Source organism: Metopolophium dirhodum, chromosome 7 (assembly GCF_019925205.1).
Source record: "Metopolophium dirhodum isolate CAU chromosome 7, ASM1992520v1, whole genome shotgun sequence".
Classification (NCBI taxonomy): Eukaryota; Metazoa; Arthropoda; class Insecta; order Hemiptera; family Aphididae; genus Metopolophium; species Metopolophium dirhodum.
The window spans coordinates 11,689,743-11,709,919 of record NC_083566.1 but is presented as its reverse complement, the minus strand read 5'-3'; the positions used below and the strand labels follow the sequence as shown (position 1 = coordinate 11,709,919).

At 26.1% G+C, this 20,177-nt stretch overlaps 2 protein-coding genes across 3 annotated transcripts in view; one reads left to right on the top strand and one right to left on the bottom strand.

Annotated features, from left to right (window-relative positions):
- LOC132948046 (probable E3 ubiquitin-protein ligase HERC1) overlaps positions 1-18,520 on the bottom strand; it is a 38,849-nt gene extending 20,329 nt beyond the window's left edge. Inside the window, exons 1-30 of one of the 2 annotated variants that reach the window (XM_061018311.1) lie at positions 18,305-18,520; positions 16,478-16,837; positions 16,238-16,409; positions 15,992-16,165; positions 15,671-15,918; positions 15,201-15,609; positions 14,961-15,137; positions 14,620-14,897; positions 14,157-14,309; positions 13,788-13,951; positions 12,234-12,356; positions 11,668-11,799; positions 11,449-11,599; positions 11,229-11,381; positions 10,874-11,008; positions 8,951-9,071; positions 8,722-8,874; positions 7,427-7,618; positions 6,166-6,442; positions 5,977-6,086; positions 5,785-5,911; positions 4,044-4,167; positions 2,784-2,882; positions 2,291-2,688; positions 2,079-2,219; positions 1,767-2,013; positions 1,050-1,176; positions 827-988; positions 352-487; positions 49-256 (exon numbers count right to left, since the gene is read on the bottom strand). In XM_061018311.1, the coding sequence (XP_060874294.1) occupies positions 49-256; positions 352-487; positions 827-988; positions 1,050-1,176; positions 1,767-2,013; positions 2,079-2,219; positions 2,291-2,688; positions 2,784-2,882; positions 4,044-4,167; positions 5,785-5,911; positions 5,977-6,086; positions 6,166-6,442; positions 7,427-7,618; positions 8,722-8,874; positions 8,951-9,071; positions 10,874-11,008; positions 11,229-11,381; positions 11,449-11,599; positions 11,668-11,799; positions 12,234-12,356; positions 13,788-13,951; positions 14,157-14,309; positions 14,620-14,897; positions 14,961-15,137; positions 15,201-15,609; positions 15,671-15,918; positions 15,992-16,165; positions 16,238-16,409; positions 16,478-16,831 (5,445 nt within the window). In that variant the 5' untranslated portion in view covers positions 16,832-16,837; positions 18,305-18,520. The remainder of the gene's footprint in view (positions 1-48; positions 257-351; positions 488-826; positions 989-1,049; positions 1,177-1,766; positions 2,014-2,078; positions 2,220-2,290; positions 2,689-2,783; positions 2,883-4,043; positions 4,168-5,784; positions 5,912-5,976; positions 6,087-6,165; positions 6,443-7,426; positions 7,619-8,721; positions 8,875-8,950; positions 9,072-10,873; positions 11,009-11,228; positions 11,382-11,448; positions 11,600-11,667; positions 11,800-12,233; positions 12,357-13,787; positions 13,952-14,156; positions 14,310-14,619; positions 14,898-14,960; positions 15,138-15,200; positions 15,610-15,670; positions 15,919-15,991; positions 16,166-16,237; positions 16,410-16,477; positions 16,838-18,304) is intronic. The other variant, XM_061018310.1, reaches the window with a different exon arrangement.
- Positions 18,521-18,732: 212 nt separating this feature from the next.
- LOC132948129 (polycomb group RING finger protein 3) lies at positions 18,733-20,139 on the top strand. The gene is made up of 5 exons (XM_061018455.1): positions 18,733-18,962; positions 19,033-19,185; positions 19,263-19,408; positions 19,495-19,638; positions 19,791-20,139. Exons 1-5 carry the CDS (start codon positions 18,857-18,859, stop codon positions 19,914-19,916), a joined length of 675 nt encoding a protein of 224 aa, XP_060874438.1. The 5' UTR covers positions 18,733-18,856; the 3' UTR covers positions 19,917-20,139.
- Positions 20,140-20,177: the final 38 nt, after the last annotated feature.

Sequence of the window (20,177 nt, the reverse complement as noted above, 5' to 3'; positions counted from 1 at the left end):
GAATTCATATTAATACTTTTAAACAAATATATAAAAGTTGTGTTATACTTTTTGTCCAGCGGCAGTACTGTAACATAATACACAAGGATAAAGCTTTGTTTTTGTATCTATGTTTTGGAATGCTACGACTGGATAATCATTATTTTTAGCAAAACTAAGAGTTCTTGATTCAGTATCAAAAATTGCTGTAATGTAATCACCTTGAGTAAATGTTTTAAGTACAAGAGATATCTGACCACCATGATATAAAATACCACTACAAACAAATTGAAACATATTGATTATAATGAAATCAACTAACAAATTACAAGTATACAAATAAATGTAGTTAAATGAAACTTGAATAAATACTTATAAGCTCTGTATAGCCACATATCAGAAGTGGTTCTATAATTTTGATCTTTAATGGGATATCTTGATATACCAATACACGAACCTTCGTTGCCTTTATGTTCTTTCAAAATAAAAAATTTCCATTGATAAACACCTAAAATAAAAATAAAATAATTTTAGCCTGTAGGTCTAATTACAAACAAAATAGTTTAAAACACAAATGTGAATATTATGATATATCAATGTGCGATTCAAAATGTTTTTTTTTCCATCTATGATCTCATGATCTATACATTTAAAATATATGCACAAAAATTGCTTTTACAGATGTATAGTAATACATTTATTAGTATCAAAAAAATATTTCTACTTATAAAAAAGCACACTTTTTAAATACAAAGAAATCATTTAAAGTAAATTATAAAGTATTGTATAATTAAATACCAAATAAAAAGTGTACATTTTAATTACATTTTAACATATTTAAAATTACCACTTTCAAAAGGAGTAGATCCAAGAGCATAAGCTCTTCCACCATGAGCATGGATAACTGTATGACTATTTTCAATGATACAATTGAAACTCTTTTCTTCGTGAAATGAAAATGGTAACTCACCAATATCAATATTATGATTACTCATACTATCATTTGAATCTAAAAAAACGTATAAATTTACCAAATTGTAAGAATTAAAATTAATTAAATAATTTCTTACCATTTAAACATATGTTACCCATTTGTTTATCTAAGTCTTCTTGTTTCAAGTATGCAGTTATATTTTCAACTTTTTGTGGAATTAACCACATATTAGTACCCAATTGTTCAAAAAGTGTCTTCACAATCTAAAGTTAAATATATTCAAAACATCAGTGATTCAACAAATCATACAATCATCTGTACTTCTTGTATATCCGCAAAAAGTTTTGCCAAGAAAATTACTTTTAAAAATGACATAATTATGCACAATAATATAAGTTAAGGCTATCTCCCAATATATGTTTCATTATAGAAGGTTAGGTATAGAATGTTTATTAATTTATGTAGCTTCAGGAGAAAAATCTTGATACATTTTCGGACCACAAGAATTAAACTCAGTTTATTAAGTCTCTGGGATACTAATAGTAAGTTTTACAACATAATTGCACAGTGGATATACTTATCATTAATCCCTACATCTGTTAATTAAATGATTACTAACAGACTCAAATAATTAATTCCTGAAATTAAAAGTCAGAAATCCTGACCGGATAAATAATATAAAGATAAAGGAGAAAATGATTATAATTTAAACTCAAATAGACTACATTATTTTCAATAACTTTTTTTCATAGAAAATCATGCAGAAAAAGAAAACAGATGAAGATATTATAATGTTATGAAAACTATAAATTAAAAACTACATTAATTAAAATAAATATATTTCAATACATACTTTTTTACGACCACTATTGGATGATTTTAAATAGGGCAATATTTGACGTAATAATCTCAAAATTAAAAGTTTGCAGCGAAAATGTTCTGCTAAAAACATAGTACTAGAACATTGAGCTAGGCGTAGAAGAGTTTCGGTCCATTGATGAGAACTTATACATAAAGGAGAAAATGATGTGCATTGTAAAACAAACGATAATAAATCACAAATATAACTTTGCACTGGATATGAATCTGGTGAGTTTATCCTTAAAATAACATGGTTTATTAATTAAAAATAAAATTTATATGATAAAAGTACTGCTTTACTTACCCTTCAATTAGCATATTATTTGGATTTTCAGAAAAAGTTTGTTCCATAATAGAACATTGTCTTGAATTTATTAGTATATCTAAAAGATTATGTACATTCACAAAAACAGCTCTAATACTTTCAAAACTAGAATTTGCATTGCTAAAAAAAAAAATGATATTAACTAAATAAATAAATTTAAGTAAAAACAATATTTTATGAAAATAACATACCATCCAGATACTGCCAAAATGTATAAAATATTACTTGTCATTTTTACTATTACTAATGAGTATCGATCAGTAGACATAAATGGAACATGAAGTTTACAAGTACTAACCAACATTTCAGGTAAATTATTTGACAGTAAATACTCAAAATCTGACGATGTAAAATGCATGTTGAGTAATGAAAGAATACATATTTGAATAGAAAATAATTCTGATGTCGCAACATTCATTCTTAAATATATTTCAAAATGTTTGTAAATGTTAAGAACAGCATTTTGAATCTGTCTTTTAATTGATCTTGGAACTGTATTAATAGCTGAATAATAATGATCAATAATATGATGTCCGATTAATTGTGACTGGTACAACTCCAAAAGACCACAAATAAATGCCTCAAATACCTATTATTGATTAATATAAAAAATATCATTATGACTTAATACTTAATACAAAACATTAATTAATATTAAAAATAAAAGATAGTTCATATATTTACCTTACACATATGACTCAATGAGATATGATTGGATGAGTCTTGTACAAAATCAATAATTTTCAACATTTTTGTAATGCGATTAAAGGCTGCCAATCGATCCTATTATGTACATTGAAAAAAAAAGTTAATGTAAAACTAGCTGAAAAACCCGGCTTTACCCGGGAAAAAAAATTGTAATTAATTAACTCCTTTTGGGTGTAATTCGCTATGCATAGGTATGGAAGCAAAATCATATTATATTTTAATTTTCAGCGATCCCGTGTGGCGTTACCCGTGAATTTCACTCATGGTTATTAGTTATGCGAACAGTATATTATCAGGTAAGCAATCCACCTGCGGTAGATTGCGGACACAGCGAGATAGGAGATAAAATATAGCCTATATTACTACAGCTTTGTAGTTGAAAAAAAAATTGTAACAGTGTACCTAAAATAGTATTGAAGTCATAGTTGGATCATCCCAAATTTTTGGGAGTATTTAATATTTATATATTAATATAATTTAGGGGGTTATTTTATTTTATTTTTACAGACAACCCGGCGTAATTGTACCTAGCTTTGTGAAATAATTTGCATATATAACCTGCAACCAAAGGCAACTATTAATAAACAAAAAAAAGTTTCAATTTCCACCGTGAATCTTAAGATCCCTGTTTTATCACCTCTTTAAAAAGTGAATGTCAGAAAATCCTCTCTGATTGCATATCTAGATCAATAGAGGAACTAAGTATTCCAAATATCAAGTTCGTACGTTTTGTATTTTAAAACCAATATTATACATTTAATTAAGATATTGCTTGATAGATGGCACCACTGTTATATTCTTACAATCCCTTATTTTCCCCTTTAGGGATTGAATTTCCAAAAACGTCATAATAGCTATCTATATGCCAAATTTCAGCCAGATCCGTCCAGTGGTTTCGGCTAAGCGATGATGAATCACTCAGAACAAGTCATTATATATATAAATATAGATAGATAGATAGTAAAAATATAAATATACAATATAAAATGTTGTAATAATTTCATAAAATGATTAAGGGTTCAAAAGTTATTTATCTAGATTCATCATGAAGTAGTTAATCAATTGACAAAATAATTTCATACAGTGACGTATGAGTTTGATAATATATTAATATATTATAATATTTGATAATCTATACATTTTACTGGATGAAAAGAAAACACCTTTTATTATACTAAGGTTAAATTGTAATTTTTTTTTAAAATTATTATATTGCATATAATTAATTGTACATACATGTGCTCTGATTTCTTCTACTTCTGATGCTTGTATTAATGCATACGGATTGGTAGCTTGTTTAGAATCAAAAACAAACTCTAAAACTGATTCTAATACAGATTTATTAGCAGCAGTCAAATCACTAGAAAAAACAATTAATACATTTTAAAACATTTTAATGACATGCATAAATATATTTTGATGTCTTTATATTTTTAAGTTAATGATAATTTTGACCCAGAATTGTAAATCAATTATAAATATTATGGAAGTTGTTTTTAGATTCTGAGCAAAGCGATGAATGTATTGATTTTACAATGATGTGTTTTTTTTTTTGTTTTCTGTCATCACCTTTTAGGACAGTAAAAGCACTTGGGTTTTCTTCAACAGTAACTTTTCTGATAGGAAAGTGAATCTAGTTGGTACTTTGGGGGGTCAAAAAATTTCTCAGTAGTTTTCAAACGCGACATGGAGAACAAAAGAAAAATTAAGGGAAAACGGGAATTTTTTTACGCAAAATCTGTTTTTGAGAAAATCGATTTTGGTTTTTGGTGTAACTCTAAAACAAATGATAGTAGGTACATGCAATTTTGACTGAATGTTTATATTAGCATTTTCTATACACCATAACATTTTCCAAATATTTTGACTTATTTTGAGTTGTTTACGGACATTTTCAATTTCTATTTTTTTTAGTTTTTTTTTTCTATAAATATCAATAAAATTTTATGTGTTGGGTAAAACAGATTGAAAATTTAATAGAAGGCTCCTAGGTTATTGTTTCAAAGGCAAATGAAAAAAATTAAAAATCCTTAGTCACAGTTTTTATTTATAAGCATTTAAAGTTCAAATCTTGACAAAATACGGAAAAATCACGAAAATTAGCAAATTATATTGAGTTGAGAATTCATAAAAATTTTTCTTTTTAAATCTAAGATTTTAAAATGTAATACAAGATTATCCATATGTTTGTCTACCTTTATCAAAAAAAAAATGTCTACAAGAAAGTCAAATTAAATTTTTATGAGCGTTTGAAATTCATATTTTTACAACATTTGATATTCACTTTTACTCACTTTCTTATTTTATTTTAATTAAAAAACGAACGACTGTAGATACTTGAATATTTTACTGAACGTTTATATTATCATTTTCTATACACGATAAAATTTAGAAAATATTTTGACTCTTTTAGAGCTGTTTACGGACATTGTCAGTTTAAAATTTTTTTAGTTTTTTTATCTATAAATATCAATAAAATTTTATTTGTAGGATAAAAAAGCGTGAAAATTTAATATAAGGCTCCTGATATATCGTTCTAATAGCAGTTGAAAAATATTAAAAATACATAGGCACAATTTTTTTTTATAAGCATTCAAATTTCAAATTTTGACAAAATTTATAATTTAATAATTATTTTGTAGTTAATTAACTACAAAATTTAAGTTTAACTTTTATAGCTAAGGATTGAAAATTTTAAACAAGGCTCTTAGGCTCTACATAAATATGTTATATATAAATTACTTTATTCACATTAATATCATCAAATATACTTGGTAATATCATAGGCTGACTGACCGTTTTCGCTCAGAATCGTTTTTCTTATACAATGATATTATATCATTGAATTCAAATTTAACACCATCCATTACAGTGACCCACTTGTAACCTAAACCTACTGTACAGTAGAGCGACATCTACTTACCCACCTTTTTATGTTTTACATTTTTTAAGATTATTTAAATATTAAAATTCATACTCTTTTAAAAGATGTTTATTAGGTAATGATGGATCGCTATGCATTCCACGAACTGCAGTCAACAAAAAACAGCATTTACTAGAAATATTTAAGCACAGGTACTCATCCATTACAGAATTCGGGGAACCTTGAAAGTATAATAAACACAACATTATAAATAAATAAATTTCTTAGATATTCATAAATACTCACTATTTTCAGAAAATGTGGCAGATTTTTCAGTATTATTATTAACAATAGCAAAAAACATCTTCATGCAAATTTCATTTATTATAGAAACAAGTTTTTTATTTAACACTAAGCTGCAAATAAAAATAATTTTTTATTTAGAGTATAGTTTGAACACAAATATATATATATATATAAATATTATATACTAACTCTTTAAGAGGTCTACCATCAATTTTTATCAATGTAATATAAAACAATGGTAATGTTAAACGTGCTATCATATTATATTTATTGTCTTTTAAGAAACTTTCATATTTATCCTTAAAATTCTTGCAGATAGCTAATATGGAATTATCTTCATTTTGTTCATAATCACATAGTATATATTTTAATAAACTTAAATATGGTAAAGGTATAAAATGTAGTTCATGTTCCAATACAGTGAACCCTTGAATAATAATACATTTCAATCGATCTTCTATATCATCTGAAATACAAAAAATCAAGAAAAGGATTATATACTTTCTGTAATTACAGATTTCTTAAATATATGCAATTATAGAGTAATATAATTATCGATAGCAGAGCGAGGGAAGTAAGAGTTTTTTTCTTTATCAGTAAATTGGCTCCAACTTCAAAATTGGACTATTGAAAGTGTTTCTGGTATAAAATGTCACTTAGTTAATAGTGGTGGAGGTAGTTACAATGTCAAAAATAGAAAATCCCAGTACTTTTCATAATAATTGGGAAAAACTAACAGAAAATAGAGGGAAACAGGATCATTAACACAACATTAGTTTTTGACAATATCAATTTTATTTTATTTTTGTAATTCAGAAAGGATTGAAATAGGAATATTATTATCTCATATGTTGATCATTCAGCAATTTAAAACCATCAAAAATACAAGTCACACATTTTTTTGTGGACCATTTGAAATAAAAATTATGACAAAATAGGATATTAAAATGAAAAATAATTATTTGCCGTTAAATGATTTAAGTAAGTTTTTATAATTCAAAATATAGTAAATGTAGAAACTTTCAACCATTGTTTACATCATTATATTCCATACACTGGAATGTTAAAAATTTTCAAACTATATTCTGTTCAAATTAAGAAACGTAGTCGTCAATGACCAGTTTTCGTTGAGCCACAGTCACGCATACCTATTTGTCACCCCCATCCAGTCAATTATCTGTACACCTGCCGTGTAGTATTGCTACACCACTGTGCACAAGTAGGCCACCAACTATGTTTCTTAACTTGAACAGAATATAATACTTAATTATTAATAGGCAATTTAAATTTTTAAATTTGTTCATGTTTGATAACATTTTAAATTCTGAGGGGAGCAATGAATGCACTGATTTTACAGTGATGTTCTTTTATGTTCAGTACCCGGTAGATAAGTACAAGAAAAAGCTCAATATGGATATTTTTAATGCAAATACATTTTTTGTACTCTTACCAAATATATTTTTATCTTCTAATTTTTCAATTCCTGAAGAAAACAATTTGCTTTTTAACCAACGTTCATTGTATATTTCTGATGGGCACAATGGTGAACTTATCACTCCATAGCTTATTAACTGGCCAATTAATAAACAAAATGCTGATTCTAGTTCAATAAACCATACAGATTCATTCATCTTTTCAGGATCTAAATACCAATAATCAATACCAATTAATATTAGACTTATATACAGAGTGTAGCAGAAAACCAGACAAATGAAATAACTTTTGTTCAAATCAATATTTTTAAATGTTTTTTTCTATGTAATTTACAAACACTCGCGCTTCACATATAGAATACCATTTTAGATTCTGAGCAGAGCAATGAATGTATTGATCTTAAAATATTTAATTTTTTTTGTGTCCGTCATCACCTTTGGGACAGTGAACATGCTTCAATTTTCTTCAACAGGATCTTTTCTAGTATCTAAGTGAATGTAATTGGTACTTTGGGGGGTCGAAAATAAAAAAATTCCCAATAGATTTCAAAAGTATCAGGAACAACAAACAAAAAATTAAGGAAAAACTGAGATTTTAACACTTAGTGTAACATTAAAAAAACAACTGAATATAGAAGAAATTTTCACTTAATGTTTATAATAGAAATTTCAAACAAGATAACATTTTCAAAATGTTGACTTTTTCTGAGTTACTTATAGGCATGAGAAAATTTCGAGTTTTATTATTTTTTTTTAAATTAGTTGATACAAAATTTTTTAATTGGTCAAAAACTTGAAAATGTAATACAATGTTCCTCATAAGTTGATTGTAATGTAAATTAAAAAAAAAAGAAAACTTTTAATTGTATAAACATTTATCCTAGTCAAGTGGTTTATTTTTGGTGATTTTTTAAGACTTCAAATTAAAAAGTAACTCATTAATTTGAATAATAATATTTTAAAAAATATTTAGATTTGAACAAGTATCTATTCAAAAATTCTCAATAAATATTTTTAAAAGTTTATAATTTTTGAATTTAAATATTTTTACTTTACTTAACAAAAATAGTTATTTAAAAAAAATTCTAAAAAAAATACCTTTATGAATTAAATAAGTTTTTTCAATCAACATTTTTCTAAAAACTAGATTCACAAATGGCTATTTTGAATTTTTCAAAAAAATTTCTATCAATATAAAATTAAAAATTGTTTTGTATGTAAATTATGTAAAAAAAGAAGTATATTGCTTAGAACAAAAATTATTTAATTCCTATTACACTCAGTATAGCATATTATATAACCATACTAATACCATTTGAACACATTTTTTGGTTTAATGTATGAAGTGATTGAACTGTATTTATTAAAGATGTTATAAGAGGCTGAATGTGTTCACTTTGTAAAAATGTTAATGAATTCAATGTATTAATCATTGTTTCTCCAACTATTGATGAAGATAAAACAGCTGAAATACAAGTTAATAGTTAATAAATATAATTTTTTAATGTATTAAACGTACATATATTTATTAAACTTCATACCGTTGTAGAAAAGATGATGTTCATCTTTATAAGAATCAATGGCCATAGTAAATATTTTGTTGGCAAACAATAAGTATGCTTCTAAATGATTAACAAAAAGGCGATTCATACTAAGACAAGACTAAAAAAATAATACAATATTCATCAATATTTCAACAATATTTCAACAGTTATTTTTTGATGTATTAATATATTGAGTGCTCATCTGGCACTAAAACCAGTGACATAATTTGTGGTAGGGGAAGTAGGCATTTGCCCACCTCCTTGTAATTAGCGGGTCACTATCAGACTGGGTATGGGCTGGTGTCGGGCTAGTTTTGGATCGCAGGCCCTCAAACATGATTAATATCATTGCTAAATAAAATTTAACCATGAGTCGTAGCACCTGCTAATACGTAAATATTTATAGAGTATCTGTATCCTACAGTTTCTAATTTATGTATATTAGATAATAGAAAAATTACTCTTGTAACACGTATATTAATAAATATTTAAAAATTTACTGTATGTTTTGTTCAGTGTTTGAAAAGAACGTCGTTCATGAACACGTCCATTAACGCGTTCACGTTCATATTTAGTGAACAATATGTAAACGTCACTCGATTTTTTCAAATAGATTGTGAACGTAAATGACATTTATATACTTAATGAATTTGAACAATTTTTAATACGTTCAAATGTATTTAATAAATATTGATTGATAATACTATTATGATATATAATATTTTACGAATTATAAAAATAAAATACATGAAATTCCAGTGGGCACGCCTGGACATAATACAACAATAATATTATGATTTCCACGATTTTGTATTCGTATTTAAACGATATATAAAAATAAAATAAAATGAACTAAATGAACAACAAAATAAATACATTCATATTATCATAGAAAAATTTGGAAAAAATATGAATTTTAACATGAACGAGTTCCTTTTTTAAGCACTGAACGTGAACGTGTACGAATTCATTTTTTTAGTGAACGTTCCGAACACTGGTTTTGTTTAATTTTTTGCAAATACGTTTTTACTCTCTGTACATATTATATTAATAGGACATAAATTGTGGTAAAATTCCCTTCAAACTAAGTCTTCATATATACTCCGTTCCCCGAGAGAAGGAACTTGTTTCGCAATGTACCTGACGGCATTTAACGACCTAGGGCACTATTTCCTTCACTCAAACATTCCGGGCAGCAGCGTTGTATAGCACTACAACTACAAACTATGTTTAATTATGGTAAATAGTGACCCGACCCGTTGAACGCTGTCAGTAACAACATTGTTAAAAGAGATCCTTCTCTTGTGAGGTGGAGTATAGTATAGTTGCAAATAGGTAATAATTTAAGTATCCCTCTACTTATATATGTATTATTTAGTCATTGCTATCTCTCAAAAAAAATGGGTTATTTATGCCAATGATACTAAGTATAAAATGTTGTAAGAAGTTTTTTTATTGAGATGAAAATATAATTGTTAGGCAAGGGTTTTCTTATCCAGTTTTATTATGGGCCGGTTAGCCGGTCAAAATGTATACCCCCTCCCCACCATCACAAAAACTGAAATTACACCACTGACTAAAACATTACACTAATATAACTAACAAAAATCCGACATGAAAAATAAAAATGATTTATTGATGAAATCAGCACTACAATGTAAACCAAAAAAGATACTTAGTAAATACAATAATTAAAATACAAAACACGATTGGTTTTTTTTTTAAAATTTAATATAAATGCTTATACCTATTGAGATATTTTTAATCCAAATTTTCGTAAAATTATTTAATAACTAAAACAAAACCTAAATTTACTTCTATAAAAAAAAAAATTGCCTTAATATATATATTATGCAATAGGCATTATATTTTTTATTTATGCAAATACTCTAATAGTTGAAAAAAAAATTTAATACTTACATTACTAAAATGGTATGACTTTATATTATATGCCAATAAATGTGATAACAATAACTTATGAAGGGAAGTAAGTATCATATCCAATTTGTCCACTTTTTTAAATGTAGGGGAATTATTTGACTCCAACAAAGTTACCTTAAAAATAAAATGTATATTTCAATTTACAAACCGTTGTTAAATTATTAAACACTAAAATTAAAAAAGAACAGTTTATTTATTCTTATAAAATATATAATGCCACGTTAATTTATATTTATTTTAACAGAGTAGTATTTATTGTTAATTGTTTATGGTATATTTGCAGCTATTTATTGTATATCTGTTAAAATTAAAATTATTAAAACATTTTACTTACAGTACTATTTGTTAAATGTTTTAATAGCAGCTTCATAACTTCTTCAATTGATGAATATCGATTTTCATAAAGGTCCATAGAGTTAACTCGAAACAATGAACTAATATGACTATTATCATTTAGACTAGAAACTGTGACATCTAAAAGCAGTTTCTGAAAAATAAAAAATTAATACTAATAAAAATTGTTGTATACTTATTATATATATAATTAATATTACTTGTCCTATAGTTAAATTTGTATCTTGTGCAAGAAGAGATTTGAGAATATTTAGACGCCCAGATAATGGAGGTAAAAGAAGTGATGCACCAGTAGATAAGCAATCCATTAAACTTCTTTCTACTACTTCTTTTACTTGCAAATCTACGAGTCTAAATGTAATATTGGTTATATTTTACTGATATTCATTTATTGTTACAAATTAAATAGTAATATTTACTTTAAAAGAAGTGTACGAAGCTGACTAGTTTCATTCCCGAGCAGTTTAGAAAAATTATGACCAGATACACGGGCAAAAAACAAATGATTATTAAGCATATTTAGACTCAAAATTAACATTTCTTCATTTATACTAAAAAAAAAAAAATTGATTTACTCATTACATTGGAATATAATAATACATAGTTACATAGTTAATATACAATATTAAACTTCAGCAGTTTGCACATGTTCAGAATATCTATTTCATCAAACAAGGTAAATATTTTCCAAAAATATATTTAATTGATAGATGACAATTATTTATTATCACACGAAAAATTTAGTATAGTTTAGAAATTTAAATTTTAATAATTTTTAAATTGTTTTATTTTATTTTTATCAAAATAAAACAAATGATTTATAGTTTTATTTTAATTTTTTTTTTAAACTTTACAGAAGGTAATATAATGTCAACAAATTAACATCAAAATAGCATAAAAACATGTGTTTGATGAAAAAACATGAAAAACAAAAATTATTTACTATATGTGAAGGTAACATTAAAAAAAATAAATAAATACATACTCATTTGGTGTAGATTCATGAGATTCAATTTGTTCGCAATATTTTTCAATAAACTGTCTTAACCACTTAAATGTACTTTCGTGTAAATCAATACAGAAAGGACTATGCCATACATTTGTTTGCCTAGTTATAAAAATACAAATGTTAATCAATTAAACTAATTAAAACTTAACTTTTTTTACCAAAAACAGTTTGATCAAAACGTTTAATCGCTTAATCAAGAAAGTATACTCAATACCAATACCATTCCAGCAATTAAGCAACCTAATCTAACCTTAGAATAGAATACAGGGGGACTCAATTCTTTTATTTTGTTTGTACACAAATTGTGTATATATTTATGTGGCAATAATACACAAACTCCGAATAAGAGCTTCATATTTCTACAATAATAACATAGTTATGTACTATGTTTTTTTTTAAGTTATAGAACCGACAGAAATATTTAGAATTAAATGTTACTAACTTGTATTGATTATGTTTAATGTACCTACTGTTTACTACTCAATTATAAAGAAAATATAATATTATAATAGTGGGGATATCAAGATATTTATTTAAAAATTATATTGGTGTTGGTAAGTATGTTATTATAACCTTTGAAAACTAAAAAGAATAGCTCCCTCAAAGTTAATATTTGCAGACACAATTAATATCCCATTCTGTATCTAACTAACTTATAAAAATTTGTTTTAAACTGCATTTCTCTACTAGACTAGTTTTTAACAAAATGTTTAAAGCATATTGGTTAATGAATATAAACAAGATCCAATTGTTTGTTTAAGTAACAATGATTATTCTTTAGAGCAGGGGTCTGCAACCTGCCGCATGTGGCCCTCATAATAATTTTATGTGGCCCTGGAGTGAAATGTATAATTTGTCACATAAAAAAATCACTAAGATAATATGGACTTGAATTTGAAGGTTAAAACGTTGTTTGTTTTGTAGATACCTTGTTAAATTAATAAACCTAACAGTTATGAACTTAAATAAACTAAATTTGAAATGAATTAAATTTTTGTTAAAATAAAATAAGATGTATTGAAATTGTGACCCGTTAAAAATTTATATTTAGATTTTGGCCCATGACAACAAAAAGGTTGCCGACTCCTACTTTATAGTAAAGCGAATATTCAACTTTGAAAAAATTCTTTAATCCACAATTTTTTTTTTTTATGTACCTTTAATCACGACGAATATACTATACTCAACTAATTCCTTGGTAAATAAATGTTAAGTCTATAAATATCTTGAAACCTCAGTATTTCCGATATAAATACCAATTAAAAGAAGGTTGAAACTCGTCAATTTTTGAGCAAGCAGGAAATTTTCAAAAACTCGAGCAATTTTGAGTACTTAAATTTTGAACTATACTAGATTAATGCTAGAACTTCCAAAAAATAATAATCACCCAACCCTACTATTCTGAGATACTTTCAAATTCAAAGACACTTATGACTTATCTACTCAAAATCATCCACCTGCATCTAACTGTTGTTATTATATAATCATTAATCAATAAGTATTTATTGTTTGTATTATGTATATAGATACCTGTCTGGTGGTAACGTTGTCCAAGCAACACTATGTGAAGTTCCAGCAGAAATTTGATTTATTTGTTTACCTTCCAAATTAATTACTTTGCTAGGACGACTTACAGGACTTGTTGAATGACCTTGTCCACACTGGCCTTTCCCATTAGAACCCCATGCATACACCTAATCAAAAAAACTTTATTACATGTATTCGGTTGAAATCAACAAAATTATTCCATTCTATCATTCATACTTCATTCATTTATTATGATATTTTTCTTCCTTATTATGTATACATAAAAAGACTAAATCTTCTAATAAAAAAAAACATACTAAAAACTATGCTCTCAAAATATATAATTAAAAATTATATGTATATTTTACTCACTGCGCAATTCCTTGTTAATGCCAAACAATGAGAATCGCCAACAGATATATCGATAATCATCTGTTGCATAAGATCTTCAACCACAGCTGGTGAGAACAGAGTTATTTCTGAGGAGCCACATCCAAGATTTGATCCTTGGCCCCAAGTAAATACCTAATCAATACAATAAATAAACAATACAATTTCACCCATAACCCTACAGTTTTATAAACATATTTTCATATTTTTTCAAACATATAATTATAATTAATGATGTAAAAGTTTACTTATTAATTAATATTCTATGAACAAATGAAATATTAATATAACATTAAACATTTTATTTATTAAGGATTTTTTTTTTTTTTTATTATTCATGTCTGGTGGCACCAATATAATTTAAAGTTATTGTAGTATTTATTTTTCGGGAAATTGTATTAATTAATTATTACAAACTTCTGAAAACTTAAATTTTAGTACATACTTCACCAGTACAAGTTAATGCAACAGAAAAATGTATTCCAGCGGCAACTTTTTTAATTTTATAATGTCGCAATCCTTCAATTTTTTGTGGCTTATACAATCTTATTGTATTACCATGACCAAGTTTTCCATTATCTCCAGAACCAAAAGACCAAACGGTATTTCCATCACGTGAACAAGCCAATGTATGAGTTGAACCACAAGCTACATAACCCACTGGCATGTCACTTAAACTTTTAACAAGTGTAGGTATAAATCTAGGATTACAATCACCATGTCCTAAAAAAATGTATGTTATTTTATGTTTAAAACATCATACAATGCATATTATTTATAAAATACCTAATCGACCATGATCTCCTTCACCCCAAGTGTATAGTTGTCCATCACTAGTAACTGCAGCACTATGTCTATAACCAGCACTAACGAATTCTATTACTTTACCAATAAATGGTCCTTGGATTAGTTTTGGTTCTTTGTGTGTAGCAACATCTCCATGTCCTAATTTTCCATAATCACCTACATCAAATATCTACTTAAATAACAATTCAATACATGTAACAATAAATGTATCAAACTTACCATCTCCCCAACTATATACTTCTCCTGTATCACTTAAGGCTAATGAATGACCATCACAGCCTTTTGATGAAGATACTTGTTTAATTTTGCAATTTATGTTAATACGTTTAGGGACTGGTTGATTAGATGAGTTACCTAATCCCAAGCGACCATAACTATTTTTTCCACAAGCACTTACACAACCTTTTGTATCTATAATAAATGTACAATATTGTCCTGCCTCTACTTGTTGTACATCTGATAGAGATCTAACGAGTCGTGGTATATCAGTTACTTCTGTTGCTCCTTCCGCATGTTGATTTGAAGAATTACTCCCCCACATAAATACTTCACTTAGAGGTTGTGGTAATTCAGCAGAATTCTGATTTAATGGAGTACGGACGACAGAAGTTTCTCCAAAACTAACAAGCTAAAATTATTTTTAAATAACTTTTAATAAACAATATATTATTAAAAGGCCTAAAAGTTACTTTTTTCATTAACAATAACGCAACATCTTGTAATGGTATACGATTTCTAGATTTATAATTTTCAAATTCTTCCGATCCGAAGGCAAAAGTTAATATGGATGACATTTCTTCCAAAACTCGATAAAGTTTTTCAAATGGCAAACAAATATCATCAATATTTAAAGCCATATCAATCCATTCCAATAAATAAATAAGAGATTCTCGCTGATAAGCTAATAATAATGATAATTCTGCAAGTTGTTCTTTAACTGCACAAATTAAAAGTTATAAATGTAATTTAAAAGTTAAAAACTATGATAGTTTAATAAAATATAATTTCACCATTCATATTTTGTATGAAATCAGCATTTAGACATTCTTTTACAAAATGCGTTACATTATCTAAACAATCTAAACCAAGTTGAGGTAGTTCAGCTTTACTACCTAACGAAAGTGGACTTAATTCTCTCATCAGTGTTAGTGCTGTATTAAGTACTTCTAAACCAATATTTATGTCTATAAAAATAAATTAAGTTTGATTAACATTATATCAATAAAACAATAATAATCAAGAATATTATAATTAACCATTGCAATTTTTATTTTCCCAACTTTGTCTTAACAATGTGAAAAACATTGTAAGTCCTGTTTTCACTGTTAATTGTATAAGTACTTGTTGTCCAGTTAATTTTACTACTGGCTTAATGGTCTCTTCAACAGTATTCTGAGGTATCATTGATATTTGAACACTTTTATCTTCCTATAGAAAAAAAAATGATGCATCTGTTAAAAAAAAGTATTTTTAGAAAAAATTAGTTTTAATATCACCTTAGATAAGTAGTATTTCGTATGAAGTATATCATATAAATTATTTAATAATGATAATTTTTTTTGCAGTCTTTTAGAAAATGTCAGACTATCATAATATCTACGAGCAAGTTCATGATGACTTGTAATTATTTGTTTTTTTCGCTCATTCAATCTATTCACAGACATGCTCGGTAAAGAATAAACATTTTCATCAATTTCATATCCAATTCCATTTATACTATGTAATATTTCCATTACATTATCATCTGTACTATTGCAATCAAAGTTGGCCAACTTTGAGACAATTTCTGTGTCTGCATCCATGTTGAGTGATGAAAGGATCTTTGGTATGTTTATGTCAATTTCTTCCATTACACACTAAACAAAAATTAAATTATATTTTTTATTTACCGAAATAACTAGCAATCAAATTTAAATTGATGGAATTACTTAGCTTATAAAATCAAATATAGGTGCAAATTGTTAATTAATATTATTTGTTATACTTATAAAACTATATTTAATATTCTACATAGTAATTTAAATATTATATATACCAACATAATAATAAATATATTTATGTGAAATTCAGAAATGAAACATAGGTGCCTAGAGTGATTGTTTTTTTTATATTAATGACTAGTTAATTGGTAAGAACTAAAATGTATTAAATGCATTAATGACGAGTTTAACGTGCAATTATTTAGTAATTCAATGGTTCACCATGTATTTAACTCATAGCCATAAATCATGATTAAGTGACCATTAGTTAAATAGTGATTGATTCATTAAAATGTTTTTTTATATTATAAAAAAATATTCACTATCTACCTATGCTTTGAGACATATTGAGCAAATTAGACAACATTATAAAGTGGCATAGCCAGGATTATGAAATGAGAAGGGGGGGAGGGGGGGGTGTCTAATCCAAATTTTTTACCGTTAATAAATAATAAATAATAAATAATACATTTTTAGGGGGGAAAATGTCAATGTGGGGAGGGAGGTTAAACACCTAAAACCACCCATAGCTATGCTACTGATATTATATACATATAAAACAATACATCAAGTTATTGAACCCAGCATTATTATTTTATTTTCTGGTTAATTATAATTGGTAAATATACCGATTTAATCATCCAACACATCCTAACACCATTTTCTTTGAAATCAACTAGGGGGATTTCCAGGGAGTGTATTGGATGCAAGTTAATCGATTAAAGAGTTACAAGTCTGAAATTTGAAACACATTTTTTATAATGTTTTGTAGCTAATTGATTTACTAATTCTATTGTAAAGTAATTTTGAAGTGTGCAATTAGATACATATTAAAAGATCCAAAAGAGATAATACAGAGAGTGATGGATTGGAAGTCTTGTATAGTACAAATTTTGGGATGGCTTAGGACATCCCCAAATTTGAATTGCATAGGTCCAAAAAAGTAATTTAATGTTTATAAATTTATTTTTTATGCAACACAGCATAAACAATTCATAAGTATAATATTATTTAAATTAATTTTTAATAACATACCACCATTTAATGAACCTATTAATGAATATTTTAATTTAAATCACTACCTATATAGAAGAAATGTGAAATTCACTTTGAATTCAGATTTTGTATTTAATTATTAGAAATACAATAAAAATAAGTACAAAAAAGTAAAACAATTTAATGTATTAGGTAAAATCAAAACTAGAAAATTAATTAGTTAAAATTGAATTGTTATTGTTTATTATAAACATGATGTAAATGGATTTTTAATGAATAGTAATAGTAAAAATTACCTATAGAATAAAGGCAAGTATGAACATTATTTTAAAATATTAGTACATTTACCTTTAAATTGATCCCGATCAATAGTATTTCTTAATAATGTATTCCCTCATTTGACATACTTCAAAATAGTCACATAATCTTATTGTTTTATACATTACATTTTTTTACATAATTCCACAAATTTAATAAAAAAAAATTTTGAAGTTTCAATTTTCAATTATCTTTCAAAACAATATAATACAGCCAACAGGCAAAAACAACCATGAATTCTATTATCAAATATCGACAGTAAAATCACAGAATAAAATATTATATAATCATCCATAGAATAAATAATAGGATCACTACAACTTTTTAGAACACTCATTATCAGTAAAATCGTTTCTTTTTAATAATGATAGTTGGCAACACTATTTTTAGTTCCGTTCCCTCACAGGGATAAATGATAACGAGAATATCTTTATCTCTAAAAAGTGAGAACTGTGAATAATTCTAAATTCGATAACATTAGTAATTATAATATAATATTTATTATTTATGGTTAATGGTCATTTTATCCTACTTGACATTTTTTATTAAACGATTTTTTAACTTGTGATTTTGTGGAAAATAATGGAAAAACTGATTAAATTAAAAACTCTGAATTGTCATATTACATGTAAAATATGTAGAGGGTATTTAGTGGATGCTACGACTGTAACAGAATGTTTACATACATGTTTGTACCTACATTTTATATTAAAATATTTATATTTTTAACATTATAATTATTTATTTTTTTTTTTTAGTTTGCAAAAGCTGTCTTGTGAAACATTTAGAAGAGAACAACAGTTGTCCTACTTGTCAAATTGTTATACATCAATCGCATCCATTGCAGTATATAAGTTTTGATCGTACGATGCAGGATATTGTATTTAAATTAGTACCTGGGCTTCAGTTGGGTATATAAATCTAAAGAAATAACCTAGAAAATTATAAATAATAAATAAAAGTATAAAACATTTTAATTTTGAATTAGATGAAACAAAGCGTGAAAGAGAATTTTATAGAATCAGAGGCTTACCATATCCTAAAGAAGTCCCGGCTGGTACTGAAATTGATGATGATAAAACAGCACAAGATCAAGCAGCAGCAGATTCTGACTACCATAGAACAGATGAACAAGTAACACCCTTTTGTTATGTTTAATATCAAACTTATTATTAAAACTCCTTCTTATTATTTTTTTTAACTATAATTACTTTATGAAGGTAAATATCGGTTTGGAATGTGTTGCATCACACTTGAAGTCATTAAAGAAAAAGTTCCTAAGAGTGTCATCTCAGGCCACTATTACACATCTTAAAAAGTTCATCGCTGTGAAAGTACTTGATGGATCAGATAAATACAGAGACGTTAGTAACATTTAACTATATTTCAAACAATATTGTTCATATTTGTATACTTGTATTGCTATTTTTGCATAATTGTTGAGCTGTAATGGTTTTTTCTAAAAGCTAATAAAAAAAAATAAAATAATATTTGCATATTTAATTTGTTTTTTCAGATTGACATCTTGTGTAATGATGAATTGTTGGGGAAAGACCACACTCTTAAATTTGTATATGTAACAAGATGGCGATTCAGAGAACCTCCTTTAAAACTTCAGTATAGGCCAAAATTAGATTTGTAAATTATTTTTTGATCTGTCTTATTCAGTATTGTATCTTTTACTTATCGCATGTACAACTTTTTTTTATAATGTATCTGTTCATTTAAGTTAAAAATAATAATTTATTTAATGTAAATTTTAAAGTTGAAATTACTAAGGTTTAATTAAATACATAAAAAATTTTAATATGTTTATTTAACTTTTACAGTCTTAAAAATATAGATTGTATGTAATATACATATTATTTATTCCAATTTTGAATTAATATATTTGTCTAAATAT

Bases quoted from the DNA above. Each gene is read 5' to 3' on its own strand.
- LOC132948129 (XM_061018455.1), top strand. From the start codon at position 18,857: ATGGAAAAACTGATTAAATTAAAAACTCTGAATTGTCATATTACATGT. The intron at 18,963-19,032 runs GTTTGTACCTAC...TTTTTTTTTTAG, and splicing joins AACAGAATGTTTACATACAT to TTTGCAAAAGCTGTCTTGTG. The intron at 19,639-19,790 runs GTTAGTAACATT...TTGTTTTTTCAG, and splicing joins GATCAGATAAATACAGAGAC to ATTGACATCTTGTGTAATGA.